The sequence below is a fragment of the Carassius auratus genome, chromosome 42, assembly GCF_003368295.1.
Source record: "Carassius auratus strain Wakin chromosome 42, ASM336829v1, whole genome shotgun sequence".
Classification (NCBI taxonomy): domain Eukaryota; kingdom Metazoa; phylum Chordata; class Actinopteri; order Cypriniformes; family Cyprinidae; genus Carassius; species Carassius auratus.
The window spans coordinates 8,876,799-8,891,993 of record NC_039284.1 but is presented as its reverse complement, the minus strand read 5'-3'; the positions used below and the strand labels follow the sequence as shown (position 1 = coordinate 8,891,993).

The 15,195-nt window shown below is 38.4% G+C and overlaps 1 protein-coding gene across 2 annotated transcripts in view; it reads left to right on the top strand.

Moving 5' to 3' along the window:
- Nucleotides 1-2,132: 2,132 nt before the first annotated feature.
- LOC113060557 (probable JmjC domain-containing histone demethylation protein 2C) overlaps nt 2,133-15,195 on the top strand; it is a 47,048-nt gene continuing 33,985 nt past the window's right edge. For both annotated transcript variants that reach the window (XM_026229564.1, XM_026229563.1), the window contains exons 1-2: nt 2,133-2,473; nt 11,646-11,822. In XM_026229564.1, coding sequence (XP_026085349.1) covers nt 2,342-2,473; nt 11,646-11,822 — 309 coding nt within the window. In that variant the 5' untranslated portion in view covers nt 2,133-2,341. The remainder of the gene's footprint in view (nt 2,474-11,645; nt 11,823-15,195) is intronic.

Genomic DNA, 15,195 nt, shown 5'->3' with positions numbered 1-15,195 from the left:
ATTAACTACATTTAAAAAGGGTATACAAATTTAAAAATAAAACACAAAACACTCATTGAGTGATTACATGAGACAGACACTAATCATTCAGTAAGATGTACAGTAGTGTATCATAAATAATGCACTCTTGCTTCTCATAAACTGAGGCAAAGCAGGAGCTCAGATGAACCGTCACCCCAACAAAGAGCTTCAAAACGGTAATTATCGTTTTATAAAACTAACAGAATTTGAATGATGAGACTTTGTTTCCTATTATCAAAAGTAACCTGCTCTGTTTTGTCTGTCACACATGCGACCTGAATCCGGATGTTGTCCACGTTCACATCGAAAAGACGAGTGTAAACGCGCTTCTTATCCGATCAGCATGCCTGAATTTATTTTTTAAACATTTTATTTAAATTAAAGTTAATTTTATTTACAGTAGGGATTATTATTGTTTAAGTTTTAGATATTAACTCTGTTTGTAGACCTGCAAAAATGTTTAGGGTTTTGAGTGAATTTTTATCAGATGCCAGATCCCAGTTTGTTTAATGTTTTATGTTGTGCTGTGAAAAAAAAAAAAAAAAAAAAACATATGACCAGCAGATGGCAGAATAACCCCAGCGGTTTGAAATATTTGCAGCAAGTCATACTGCTCTTGTCTGGTGCAAACTGAGGACAGGGCACTAACTTTTTTTTTTTTTTTTGACGTTTATTAAATGTTTAGAATATTCATATATTTAAATATTCAGAAAAGGTCTCGTCCTTTTTGTAGAACACAGTTCCATGTGGCCTGCTGCATTTGCAGTACACGACACATGAGGGCAGTCAAATAGTATTTTAAATTCATAATGTAATTTCCTCTTTGTGAATGGACTTTTATTCCTAAACATAAAAAAAAAAAACACCTGAGAAAGTTATATGGCATAAGATTTGAGATGTTCCCGGAATGTAGACATTAGAAATAAAAGTTCCTCATTGTTAGAACACAACTATGATTACGCTTGCATAAGTCAGTTTATTTTTACCATTCACATGACAACAAGACATGCCCAATGACATCAACCACTCATTTAGTCATCTGATACAGAATTAACCACTAACACCACTTTTGGTGGTATGAACCCTACCCAGCTGATGACAGATCAAATTAGAAATAACAGAACAAAGCATTTGGCCTCAGTACCTTTATTGAGAATGAGTTCATTCTCCAAGAAACAATAAATAAATGAACATATATTGCTGCGATGTGATCTCTATTTATTTATTCATTTATTTATCACCGTTTACCAAACTTTTGATCTCGATGCAGACACCTATAAGGTTAATAAAATAATCAGGTAATTTAAATGTATGCATTTAGCAGACAATTTTATCCAAAGCGATTTACAGTGCATCCAGGTTAACATTTTTTACCTAACATGTTCCCTGGGAATTGAACCCACAACCTTTTGTGCTACTAACACAATGCTCTACCATTGAGCCACAGGAACAAATAATAATAAAATAATAAATAATTTAAAACAATTCAAGTGTAGTTGTATTGAGAATGTGTGCATTCTCCGAGCAAAGCAGGGGGTATTCAATAAAACAGGTTTTGTGACATACCCTGGTATTTTTAAGAGAAAATAAGATAAACGAAGTAAGAAACTTTCAGAAACTTTTTAGAGGGCAAGAACCCTTTAGATTCAACCCTAATTAAACCCACCTGATCCAACTAATCAAGTCCTTTAGGCTTATTTGAAAACTAGATGGTATGCAGTGTGCTGAAGCAGGTTTGGTATAACACTCTGCAGGGGTACAGCCCTCCAGGAATTGAGTTTGACACCCCTGAGTTACAATAATTCAGGTGTAGTTAGGCTTTATTTCGTGATAAAGTTACAGTTTCATATAAAACCAGTCATTGATAACCTGTAATTAATATACTGTCATTTTAAAACGTGTTTGAGAAGAGGTAAGTTCAGAAAATAAGCTCAGACGAGGGACTAGTTTTCTGTAGTCTGTGGAGTGAGCTCTGGCGACGGACGGACAAATCTGCCCGCTGCGGTCTGATAGTCCTGTGTGCTTTGACTGTAGCGGATGAATACCACGTGTGAGTGAGTGAGTGAGTGAGTGTGTGTGTGTGAGAGAGAGAGAGAGAGAGTCATAATGACTGTTACTACTCGCAGTGTAAATCAGTTTCTCGGCGCACAGAGGCATCAGTTCGCCAGAGGACTAATGCAGGGAATTTAACCCCTTGTTCTCAAACTCACCCGAACCATCTTTTAATCACCATATTTTAATAATGTGTCAATATCGTAGCCCACAGTAGGAGGAAGTTTGTTCGTTCTCCGTGGACATTTCTCGCACTTTTCGCGGGACTATGGCGGTGGAGCTGGTGGGGAAGCGCTGCCTGTGCGTGAGCGCCGGAGAGCGGTTGGAGCTCGCGGGGATCTCGCGCTGGAGCTGGAGAACCGGACTCATCCGCGCCGCCGCTGACCCGAGCGCGATAACGGTAACACGGTGACCCTAAGTCAGGACAGAGGCTTTTACATTTCAAACAACCTCTAGAAAAGAAAAAAAAGTTTGACGGAACCACTGATATGACAAGCGAAAGTTGATTGTTTTGAAAGCTTGGTACGTTTGTTTGTTTCTGTCAGTTTAGTCAACAGACATTCAGGCGGCTTTTACTATGGGTCGAAGGCTGGGCGTGTTACTATGACACACACACACACACACACACACACTGTTTGTTTGTGGTCATCGCTCAGCGGGTCTTCAGTCAGACTAATCAGCTGTTGTGAGTCTGTTTCATGACTGTATAAAAACAGGTCTGTTAACTGCTCGTCCTCACTCCAGCACTGTGACAGATTGATCACGAGCTCTCTTATTTACACATTAATTTCATCTTCATATACTGATACACACTTCAAACTGATTTTCAGAAAGAACGTATACACTTTGCTCTACTGCGAAACAACTATAATGACAGAGCTGCTTCACAGCTGAATCTGAATGGTCTCCATAATCGATTCTGCTGATTATCACTGCTTTGACACAATCTGTATCATCTTAGAAAGAGTTATAGAAATAAATGGCTTGACTTATACATCGTGAATTGTCACTTGCATTAGTTGGCTATTCTGGTGTGTATTCACATTCAGCCAGGTTTCCAAAACCAAGAAATATGATTCTGACATAGTGGTTTCCTGGAAACATATTATAAAATGGTTATTCTTTATTTTAAGGTTGTCGTGGTTGCAGTGTAATTATACATTTAAGTACGGAGTGATATTAATTGATAATATCTACTTATGGTTAGGGTTAGGTTTAGTTGTATCGTGCATGTAATTATGTATAACTTACTGTTATTGCTATAGTAAGTACATGTGATGTGTGACAAGGACAATATAAAATAATGTTACTTATGTGGACGCATGAAGTGTTGAAGTGTAGGTTAATAATTTAATATAATGCACTTATTGTGTACAGTAACACTGTACATTGTATGTGTGTATGTATATCTGCATGCAATTGCACCTGTAATTAATTTTTGCATGTGCATTCATATGTATGAATCCAAATATCAATGGCTTGACATGTCAGGAGTTAATATACATTTTTGGCTCATAGTTAAACATTTTTGGCTACTGCTTATTTAGAACTCTACAAAATGCTTTAAATATCCATAAAGGCATCACGAGTGAATGGAAAACCAAGGATGTTCATTAGTGGAAAGCTATGGGAAACCCCACACTTTACTAGATGCACGTTGACTTCAGTACAACCATTACAGTTCATTTGGTTTGAGTCTTTGCTGACACCCTGTGCACTGCAGTAGACATATTTGCATTTTTACAACTGTGAAGTTAATTATGAAGGTCAAAGGCTGACTTTCCTCCCACACTAGTGCTCAGTGAAAGAGCAGATCACCCTCTGAGGATCGCACCTCGTAACCGATTGAACCAGTTGCAGTGGTTTGTTTCATTGGCATTTAAAGTGTAAATCAAATGTACAGTATGTATTCCACTAGGGTGCAAAAATAGAAAAATAATTAAGTTGTTTCTATGCAGGACCATTGCTCTGTTATCTGTGGAGTGCCCTGTTTTTTATTCCTTCTCTCTGATGTCTGTGTTTGTGCTCATCGATGGTTTAGTCTCGCTGCCATATGCTTCCAGCTGTGTATGTGTCTGGATGAGTGTAAAGTGTGTGACCAGTGGTTAGCGTTGTTGCTCAGATCATATGTGGTTTGATTGGTTGGCAGAGGCTTGCATTCATGCATGTGCATATCTGTCATTCATTTTCCCAGTACAGGTGCAGGATTGCTTGTATATCTGTAAGGTGTGTGTGTGTCTGTGTGTCTAACAAGCTCTCTATGGTTATAAACTCACACCGGCAGGATTTTCTCACTGCATGAGAGTTTGTTCACCCTCTGAGAGGTCAATTATTTGAGAGAAAACCGTAATCTTATTGTTTAGTATAGTAGTGTATTTATTTGGATTGTGTCCTCAGTTTAGTTCTGCTGTGAAAAATCTCTCTGGTAGTTGTAAGTTTATTTTTAAAGCTGGGGAATATATAGCTCAATTTGTTTACCAGAACAGCTGTTGGTTTTCTCTCCGGGTGTATTTGTGTTTGTGTGTCATGAGATTGTAAGTGCATGTGTGTTAGTGTGCATTTGTCTTTGGGGACTTGTGTCTTTTACACCATTGGCTAGACAGTGTCCCCTGGGTTACAGCCTCCTGCCGTGTTACACACACACACACACACACACACACACACACACAGATATCTCCTAATGCTTCACATCTCCATCATAACCTGTTGTTTTACTGGGCTGTTTTCTTTACTATTTAAAACTACATGAAAATATCATTGTGTGACACGGTATGTTCTGTAAAACAGATCATTGCAGGCCTCCAAAAAATCATAAATCATTCATGTTAGATTTATATTTTTGACTTCGAAATGAAAAAAAAAAAACTGTCATAATGTGATATTCTGTACATTTATATCTTTACCCATGACCATATTCACAATATCGGCCAGTCTAACCCATGAGAAAGTTTTGATGGAGGGCTTATTTGTGCAGACAGTGTATCTGTTTGGATTGCACAAGTGTTCATGTTGTTGCAGTGATTATTCATCCTGTGATGTCATCCGTCTCATGCAGACATTCATTAATTTCAGCTGTGTGCGTGTTTTATCGACTCTGATAGCACTCTAATTCTTTTCTGAACTGCATTAACTAAAGCCAGATGTCTCTGCTTGGCCTCATCTCTGTCTTGTCTTTTTCTGTGGTTGTGTGTGTTTGTACTGTGCTCTATTTAAGCACCTCTTCCCCTCCCCATCCGCGCATGTGCTCGCACTGAGGGCCGGATTCCAGCTCTCTGCACGTGTGTTTGTCGGTCTACACACACACACACACACACACACACACACACACGTTTGTTTTTGTGAAAAGTGGGTTCATCCCATAGGCGTAATAGTTTTTATACTGTACAAACTGTATATTCTATCGCCCTTCACCAACCCTAGCCCTACACCTAACCCTCACAGGAAACTTTGTGCATTTTACTTTCTCAAAAAACTCATTCTGTATGATTTATTAGCGTTTTGAAAAACGGGGACATGGGTTGTGTCCTCATAAGTCACCCTCTCCTTGTAATACCTGTGTCATACCCATGTCATTATACAGAGTTATGTCTTGATATGTCACAAAAACAAGAGAACACACACACACACACACACACGGAGATATGATCTGGTTCTGCAGTGCCAGACACACGAGTTGAATTTCATTAGCTCATGTGGAGAGGAGCAAACATTTTTTAATGATATATCTCTCTCTCTCTTTTACTTGTTGACACAAGTTGTGAATTCTTGTTTATGTTTATGTGACCCTCTCAGTCTGTGTGTAAAATGCATGTGTTTGTGTGCTTTATACACAGCTTTCTTTTCATTTGACCCGTGACCTTTGGCAGATGGTTTGAAGCTTTGCCAGGGAAGCAATGAGTGATTCTGCAGACCAGACAGATTTTGAATATGTGTGTGTGTGTGTGTGTGTGTGTGTGTGTGTGTGCTATAGCTTATCTCCTGAAATACGTAAGAAGTCCAGCTCAGGCTGTGTGATTGTAGATTTAAGAGCTGTTTTAACACCCACTCTGTCGCTTGTCCTTCTGATTACGCATGACCTGCATTGATGTGTCTGTGAAACAGGATCCTGTATTAGTCCTGCAGATCTCTGTGAAATCTTCTCCGTCTTGTGATTTAACAGCCCTGGGGAGTTCCGTGGCAGGGTGTGTGGTTGATTCGGATGTTTGTGTAATCGTGCACGTCTCTGACTCTCACACTGTGCGATTGTTTCCGTGCCTTTATATGTGCGGAGGAGAGAGTGTGTGTTTGGCAGACAGAAGAGAGTTTGTTTAAACTGCGGTACATCATGCATGACAGAATCACAGTCACGGGACTGGAGAGCTGGCCAACATCCACACAAGGTGTCCAGCTCTCACTCTCCCTGTGAAAGAAGCCTGCCGCTTCAGGGCTGTAAATCTTTGGGTAGACAGCGATTCCATTCATAGGTTTTCGATTCAAGAACGATAAGGATTCAATTCGACTCACAATTAAATTTGATTAGATTATAACGATTCAATTCTTTAAGTGCATTCACAGGATTATTTAAATGCTTAAATTACACAGCAGCCTTCATGGTTACAGAACCATAAGTTAGAGAAAAAAAACACTTGTCCATTTGTTAGATGCTAGTTTAATGATGGTATGGCATGACATAGCTTATGTAAAAATATATGTGAGCCAAGACTTAAAAACGATCTTTAAAAATATTATGCATAGGCTAACATTTTTTTTTTCACACCAGGGGCAAAGCACAAATACAGTAACTTTATGTATGTATTATTATAATAATAATTTATTATTATTATTACAAGGAATAATCTTATCCATTACTTTGAATTAGCTGTAAGAAATCAAATACATTGCTCAGTCATTTGTAATTAGGGATGAATTATAAATTAAATGTGTCCTTTTATTATTGCTTCGACAAAATGCCGAACATTTCTTTTCGAAATTGAAATGTAACACTATAATAATATACTAATATAGCACTAGCATATTATTTCTCTTTTGTTGGTAGTTGATTGCATCCTCTATTGTCCTCATTTGTAAGTCATTTTGGATAAGTGTCTGCCGAATTTCAAAAATAAAATCTAATGTAAATAACAAAACTAAATAGACATTTTAAAATGAGCCCCAAATCAAATAATTAACACAAAATAAATCTCTTCGTATAAATAAAACAAGGCTTTGTCTGTGCGCTTTCCATTTTAAATAAGAGGCAACCACTGCATTTTAATCATGATCCAAACAAAGATGCTGCATACATGCAACATGAGCAGTTTTTAATCTTAAATTAGTTTGTATAATTTAGAAATTGGTTTCCGCTGTAAACGAAGCAGCGCTGCATTTATGAACTTTAATATGCATTATACAGGGGCATGATGAAAAGGAAAAATAGCATCTAAACTTTTCTAAAGACAGTAAGTTCCCCTCAGACATGGATTCATGTAAACTCCTACCCCTAATTTAATCACGAATCATCACGTATTTGAATGGAATTTCAACCGGCTTGCAGTTAAACGCTACATCCCGATTTGTAATCTATAATTTTTTCTTAATGCCAATTTTATGGTTGATTTATATACTACAAACAATTCTTACAATTTTCTGCACAGAATAAGGTAGAAAATATACTTGATAGTTTCTGTACTGTAATAAAGGATATGTCAGTTACTGTCTTAAAGTTTCATCAGACCATTCAGCTTTTTATTCAGATAAGCTGGAGACTGGCACATCTATGAGCGTGAGATCGCGTCTCTTTTAGTGCAAAAACTTCTTTATTTCAAGATTGTTGTTAATGCTGTTGTTATTTTAACAGTTTCATTCATATTTTCACATTATTAAAACATGTTTATCATTCAATGGAACTGTGCGTATGCTTAGACTATTACATTTCTGCTCTGTCCATGCAATAAATGCAGCTTTCGACTGCTCCGGTAACATTTTATTTAGCTATAGCGCTGTATTATACGGTCCATCAGCTTGTGTAAACAGTGTGCTTTACATCACAGTGATCATGTTGCACAATAGATATGAATTCAATATAATGTTAATTTCATTCATTTCCATTCATATAAAGAATAAAATATAAAATTGAATCATATAAAAAAATAACGAATTGTATTTGTTTAATTAATAGTTTAATTACTGTAAATTACACAGAAAATTACTTTTGAAATTCATTTTAATGACATATAGGGCAATGTTGCAGTAATAAGCTAAGAAATGCTTGTCACACATTGTGTCTTCATCTCTTGTTCTGTCTGTTTCTCTCTCTCTCCCCCGCCCACCTTTCCTCCCTCTCTCTCCGCTCAGTAAATTATTGATCAGTGAGGCGCCTCCGTTGATCACAGGGTGTGTGTGTGTGTGTGTGTGCACTCAGCGCTAAACACAGCATGTACAACAGACACAGACACGCTCACACAGAGTCACATGATAGTCTCCTGCTACTATGTTGGCAACATGCTTTTATTCCCCAGACTCTCTCTCTCTCTCTCTCTCTCTCTCTCTCTCTCTCTCTCTCTCTCCTTTCACACACACAGTGTCTGTTTCATCGGGAACACAACCCAACCAGACCCTCCTCTCATTCACTCCTCGCTTGTGTTTCAGAAATGATTGGAACCGATTATAACAGTTAGCAGAATATATTTACACGCATGTCTCATGAAAAACCACCGGTAAAAGAAGAGTGTGTGGTTTGTCAGACAGGAAGGCAGTGTCAGGCTGTGTGTGTGTATAAATGCTGATGCTATAAGCACATTTCTGCCGGAGCGTTGGATGTGGTCCAATCTGAAATCTGATGCTGGTGAATGTTTCCCTCCCACAAGCCTCGGGGAAGTGTTTACTGAGAAAGAGAGAGAGAGATTGTAAATGTGTCTCTCCTGCAGTCTGTCAATAAGAGATACTGCAGGAGTGTGAGTATGCAATGCTTGAGTTGATTTGCAGGTGCGCCTGTGAGTTTGTGTGTGTGTGTGCGGAGCGGCCATGTGACCGTGTGTGAAACGCTTCTCTGACCTGTTACTGCTTGTCGAAGCTTCATGGCCGAACAGCTCAACGCACACACACATCTGACAAGTGTGTGAGAATAGCAGGAAAAAGCTGCTTCTTAGCTCACTCACACTTGTAAATACCTACGACACACACACACACACACACACACACCCAAAGCTGGCAAACAAACATCATCGTAATTACACACATGTGGTAGAAAAAACAGCCGCTCAAAATAAAAAAAAGGCAAGCTGACGTGATGGTAGACGTGCTTCACATTCGCAGGACAGATGAAGCTCTGTGTGAATGTGTGTGTGGTTTCAAAAGGCAGTAGGACTGGTTCCTATGACTAATGATCTCCTCTAAATGAATAATTGCTGTTTTCCTTTCACATTCCCCCCTTCTTACACACACTCTTGGTCAGACACACACACACACACATCTCACTGATAATGGCAGGAGTGTGCGTAAATCACCTCGGTGTCCGACACGCATCCTTACACCGGGAGAGAGAGAGAGAGTTTGAGTGTGTCTCTGTGTGAAAGAGACAGTGAGAAGATGAAGGGGAAAGGTGAGGATGAAAGACAGGAGGAAGAAAAGGAGGAGTTGAGGGAGATGGAGAGATAATCAGAGAGAGAGAGAGAGAGAGAGAGATGTTGGCAGCATAGCAACTCAAAAATGGTCCTTTTTCTATCTCCTCTGTTCTCTCTCTCTCTCTCTCTCTCTCTCTCATGCTCAGAGGATCTTGACCAATGACAATGTGTCCCTGCAATGCATTATATTTGAGTGTTTTTGTTCTTCTGTAAAGTGTGAGACATCGTCTGTCTGGTACACACACACACACACACAGACAAATGTCGGCATGCTTTTTGATTTTTTTAAGTTTGCTATTCTAGAGCGAAGAAGAGGAACTGTGACTCTCTTGTCCCTCCATAACCATTTCTGATTTTCATTCAAAAACACAAGATGATCCCAATATGACTGTTTCACAACGTGGTGAATTCTTGATTATGCCTATAAAGCCCCAAAATTTTGAATTTATCATTCGAAAGAACCTATGATTCACAAATGTTATCAGTCGAAGATTCAACATTCAATTTGAACTTCCAAATGTACCTAGATTACCCCAAAATATTGAGTCTAATTAGCATGTATTCATTTGGCAAACACTTTTATAATGTTTACAGGCTACACAAACGTCAAACATTTAAAAGTGTAACTCAAATGTTCAAACATAGGCTACTTATTCAAACATGGCTTATGATTATTTACATTTTGAATAAAAACCTAAATGTGCTTAATGCCAAAAATCGCATATTTGAACATTCAGTTCAGAAATGCAGATACAATACATAAAAAAAATAAAAATTTGAATGGACTTTTAAATAGACGTGGTACTAAAATTATGGATCAAACATTTTAATGAATCAGTCTTTCAAATAGACAGGGTCAAAAAATGCTTAATTTACATTTAAAAATTTGAATCAAACTTCCAAATGCACCCAGAATGCCTTCAAATTCAAATTAGCATGTGTTTGGCAGAGACTTTTACCCAAAGCCACTTTCAGGCAATACATTTTCTCAACAGTGTGTTAGTTGGTAATAGAAACAATAACCTTGGAGTTCCTTTAGCAGCTTAGCAACCAGGTCACAAATACCCCACATATTTCCCAAATGCTGAATCAAACATTTAAATGTTGTTGTTTTTTTTAATGTTAAAACACACCTGTGCTATCAAAAAAATACAGCATCAGACATTAACATTTTTAAATAGAACAGTCTCATGATCTATGAAACTTCTGAATCGATCATTCAAATCAAATTTTTATATGTGGACATTAAAACATTTGAATCAAACTTTTAAATGCACTTACGATGCCCAAAAATTATGGATGAAACATCTGAATGATCACTCAGATTGTTTTTCTAAAATGCACTCAGCATAATATCCCAAATTCAGAATCACTAGATCTCAGTGCTGCATTGATAGTGAGTTTGTGTTGGGTGACTGTGATTCAGATCGGTCACAGACTGAGCCATATTGTCATGCTGCAGTGGAGCTGGATGGCTCATCGCAGCCGGTGAGTGAGTCTTAATTTCGTCTGGCTCAGTCATCAGTCAGACGCACGCAGCACTTATGACGCTGTGAATACACACACTGACATCATTGAGTTCAAACTCCCGAATGAAAATCTGTATCTTGATGTGGACAGGACTGTGTGATCTGGTGATGGTGTGTGTGGTGTAAGAATGTCCTTTCATCATGTAGACATGCACAGCACATGTTTGCGTCTAATCTATTTGGTTTCCATTTCATGTTGTTTGTGACCTTGTAAGCAGACGTTTTTGTGCAAGTGGTTAAGTATGCTGCTGGTGTGTTGACATTTGTTTCTAATTTATTAGATTTATCGCCTTTGTATCGAGTGTTAATTAGCTGCATCAATCAAGTTAATTGTGAACACATATGCTCTGTGTATGCGTGTGCGTGTGCACCTGTGTATCTGTGTGCATCTGCAACCTACTAACCCTCTCTCTCTCTCTCACTCTCTCACTCCATGTGTTAGGTGTGTGTGCACTGGGACGGCGAGCTGAGCACAGAGAGGAAGTGGAGGAGACTCCGAGAGGAATGTGAGGTGGTTTTGTTGGAGCAGGAACTCGTCTGGGCCACCAGAAGAACCAGCACAAATGGCAACAGCAGCAGCAGCAGCAGCCAGGAGAAGAGGCAACTGCAACCAGCCCTGGTGAGTCCACAAAAACCCGAAAGCACTGCTGCTCAAACTGTTCATGGACCATCTGATGCATGTTACACAAAGATGGCTGGCTTCATATATATATATATATATATGTATATATGTATGTGTGTGTGTGTGTGTGTGTGTGTGTGAGTTTAAGTACGTGTATGTATGTGTGTGTATACAGGGGTGCACAAGTTTTTCGTTCTGGTTCTCATGAGAGCAACTAGTTTTGGTTTGGTGCTCACACTACATAGTGTGATCAATTAAATATAATTATTAAAAATAAAATAAATAGTAAAAATAATATTGTGGTATATTTAATTAGGTTATTTTAATTATAATAATTTAACATTATTTTAAATTAAATTAAAAACATATTTTATAGTACATTTAAAAACAATGGTAATATTTACATTTACATTTTTTTTTTTTTCTTTCTTTTGAATTTTCAAAAATGTTAAACCTAAAATCAGCTTTTATTTTGGTGGGTTGCTGTCAGGTAAGTATATGCACTGCCAGATTTATTAGCGCTGCCAGCTGAAGCGCATCAGAGGATGTCACAGTTTTACATTTTGCTGTGAAACCAGCAGCACACAGCCTAGATTTATGCATTCAGCTGAAATGCAAATCTAGTATTACTAGTATTTTTTTTTTTTTTTTTTTTGCATCTGCGCATCACCAACCCTGTGTGTGTGTGTGTGTGTGTGTATTTTTCATAATAAAAAAAATAGATATATTTAAGTTGCCCTAAATGTAATGTTAATGTTGTAGATGGATAAGTGAGTCAGACGTTGATTCAGTTGATGGATTTCACATGGAGTTCATTCAAAGAATTCAACAGAATTATTCAAAGTGATACATCATGTGCGTCTGATTTCTGAATGAATCATTAACACAGCGGGCTCATGTTATTTTCTCGTATAATTGCCATTATTTTGCCATTTTATTGGCTTGATAATACTGAATATACCAGATCTTAAACTCCATGCTCAGAAGCGAACTGTGGTTTGTAGCGATTGCAGTGTCTGTCTGTCTGACTTCCGCTTTTATCTGCAGTGTAAACCACACTTTATGCTGATAGTTATGAGGCGACCTGTGTCTGAAGCAACATGTGTGTTTGAGAACATCAAGCTGATGAAATCTCTAAGCACAGAACGAATGAAACTGACGGCCTTTCTTTTCATATCTGGACTGTTTCCACCACTGTTTTATTTGTCCTGCATTATGTAACCTCGTTTATGACGGCATGTCACCGTGGATAACCACCTGTTACTGTGGGATACAGTGCGTAACCTGGTTTTATCATGGGTTACAGACATTTACATGGGTAAATGGGGTAACTTTGGCAACAGAGCTCTGTTTGACCAATGAGCTGCAGAGATAAGAGTGAACGTGTGAGAGTGTGTGTGTGTGTGTGTGGACTCTTTCTCCATTCAGAGCACTGTGTTATAGCGGTGTTTGATGAAACCGTGCGTGTGTGTGTGTGCTGGGCAGAGTATTATTGTGTGTCAGGGTGGTCAGAATAAAAGCTGTTTCTGTAGCAGCATCTGAGAGAGAGAGAGAGAGAGAGAGAGAGAGAGATTTGACACAGGCTCTACTGATTCCTCTCTTCTCATTTATCTGACTCTGCCAACACACAGACACACATTCACCTCTTTCTTTCGCTTTTCATGCACTCTTTTCTCTATTTTAACTCCTCTTGCTTTTTCTTCCTCTTTTATTTCATTCCCAGTGACACACACACACACACACACACACACACACACACACACGCACAAGATGCTATATGTTTTTTTGTGATTATCAATGTTGAAAATGATTGTACTAGTTAATATTTTTGTGGAAATCATGATGGATTTGATTCGAGTTCAAAAGGAGCACGTTTGACATGGCAGTCTTGTAACGTTAGAAATGTCTTTACGGTCACTTTTGATCAGTTTAATACAGCCTTGCCGAATAAAAGCCGGTTCACACCAAGGATGAGAACTATAATTATACAGCTTTAATAATCATTCTGATTCTGTGAGAACAGGGAAGTCCACACCACAGCTAGAACAATAATGACACAGAGGAACACGATCGTTAGAATCACTTTCAGAATGGTTTCTTCCAGCTGATGAATGGTAAAAACACTGTCAGCCAATCAGCTTCCACCTGGCTTTAAAGAGCTTGAGTATTTAAAGCAGCAGAGGACATAATTGGAGTGTGTGTTAATAATGTTAGAGAACAATAGTGTATATAATTAACATTTTGCTATAATTCTTGGTGTGAACCAACCTTAGAAGCACTAATTTAGTGATTAACGTTATAAGTATTTAAAAAAAAAAGTTTTACAGACCCCAAACATTTGAATAGTTGTGTACATCACTGCTTGTGCAGAGCGTTGAATGCTTGATTCTGATTGGCTGATGAACATTCAGAGGTGTGCAATCATATTTTCAGGAAAAACACAGCTAAAGCACTGATCTATATATCTATATCTATGCTCATCTATCTATGCTCAAATCCACTTTCCTGCAGAGTTTAGCTCTAACCCTGATCAAACACACCTGAGTCTGTGAATCCGTGTCTTCAGGGTCAATAGGAAATCACAGCTAGTTTGCTTGATTAGGGTTGGAGCTAAACTCAGCAGGAAAGTGGATCTAGCGAGCCAGATTTGAGGATCACTGCCCTATACCTAATTGTTTAACTCTATACTCACACTGTGTGTCTACAATAATCTCATTCGTTCTGTTCTAGAGGAGAAACTGAAATGAAATATAACTGAGAAAGAATCTCTTGAGCAATAAAATTTCCTGTGGGTTGAAACAGCCACAGACACACTCTGGTTTCCTTTTTTAGTCTCTCTCTCTCTCGCTCTCTCTCTCTCTCTCACACACACACACACACACACTCACACTCACACGCACACACACACACACACACACACACACAGATAGATCTGCTTGTGACTGTCTTTGCTGTAGAATATCACTGAGTCAGCAGCTGTTCTCTATCACCGTGACCTACATACACACCATCTTTTTCTGCCTTTATCTCTCTCTCTTTCTAGTATCTCCCTGGCCCCTATTTCTATCACTATTTGACCTTCATTGTCAAAAATTAACATGGCATGTATGTCAGTGTACTTGTCAGAGAGAGGAGGAGAGATTAGAAGAGACAGACACTCACTCATGGGAAGAAAGCCAGTCAATGTGTGTGTTTCTGTCAGACGAACCATTAACACAGCCCGTGTGTGTGTGTGTGTGTGTGTGTGTGTGTGTGTGTGAAATGTCGATGCATCAAGAGGAAGAACAGATGATGTGTTTGTACCATCATGTGTGTGTGTTTATGAGGGAATTTGTACATATTTGTAAATGCTTAGAAACATTTTGACCTT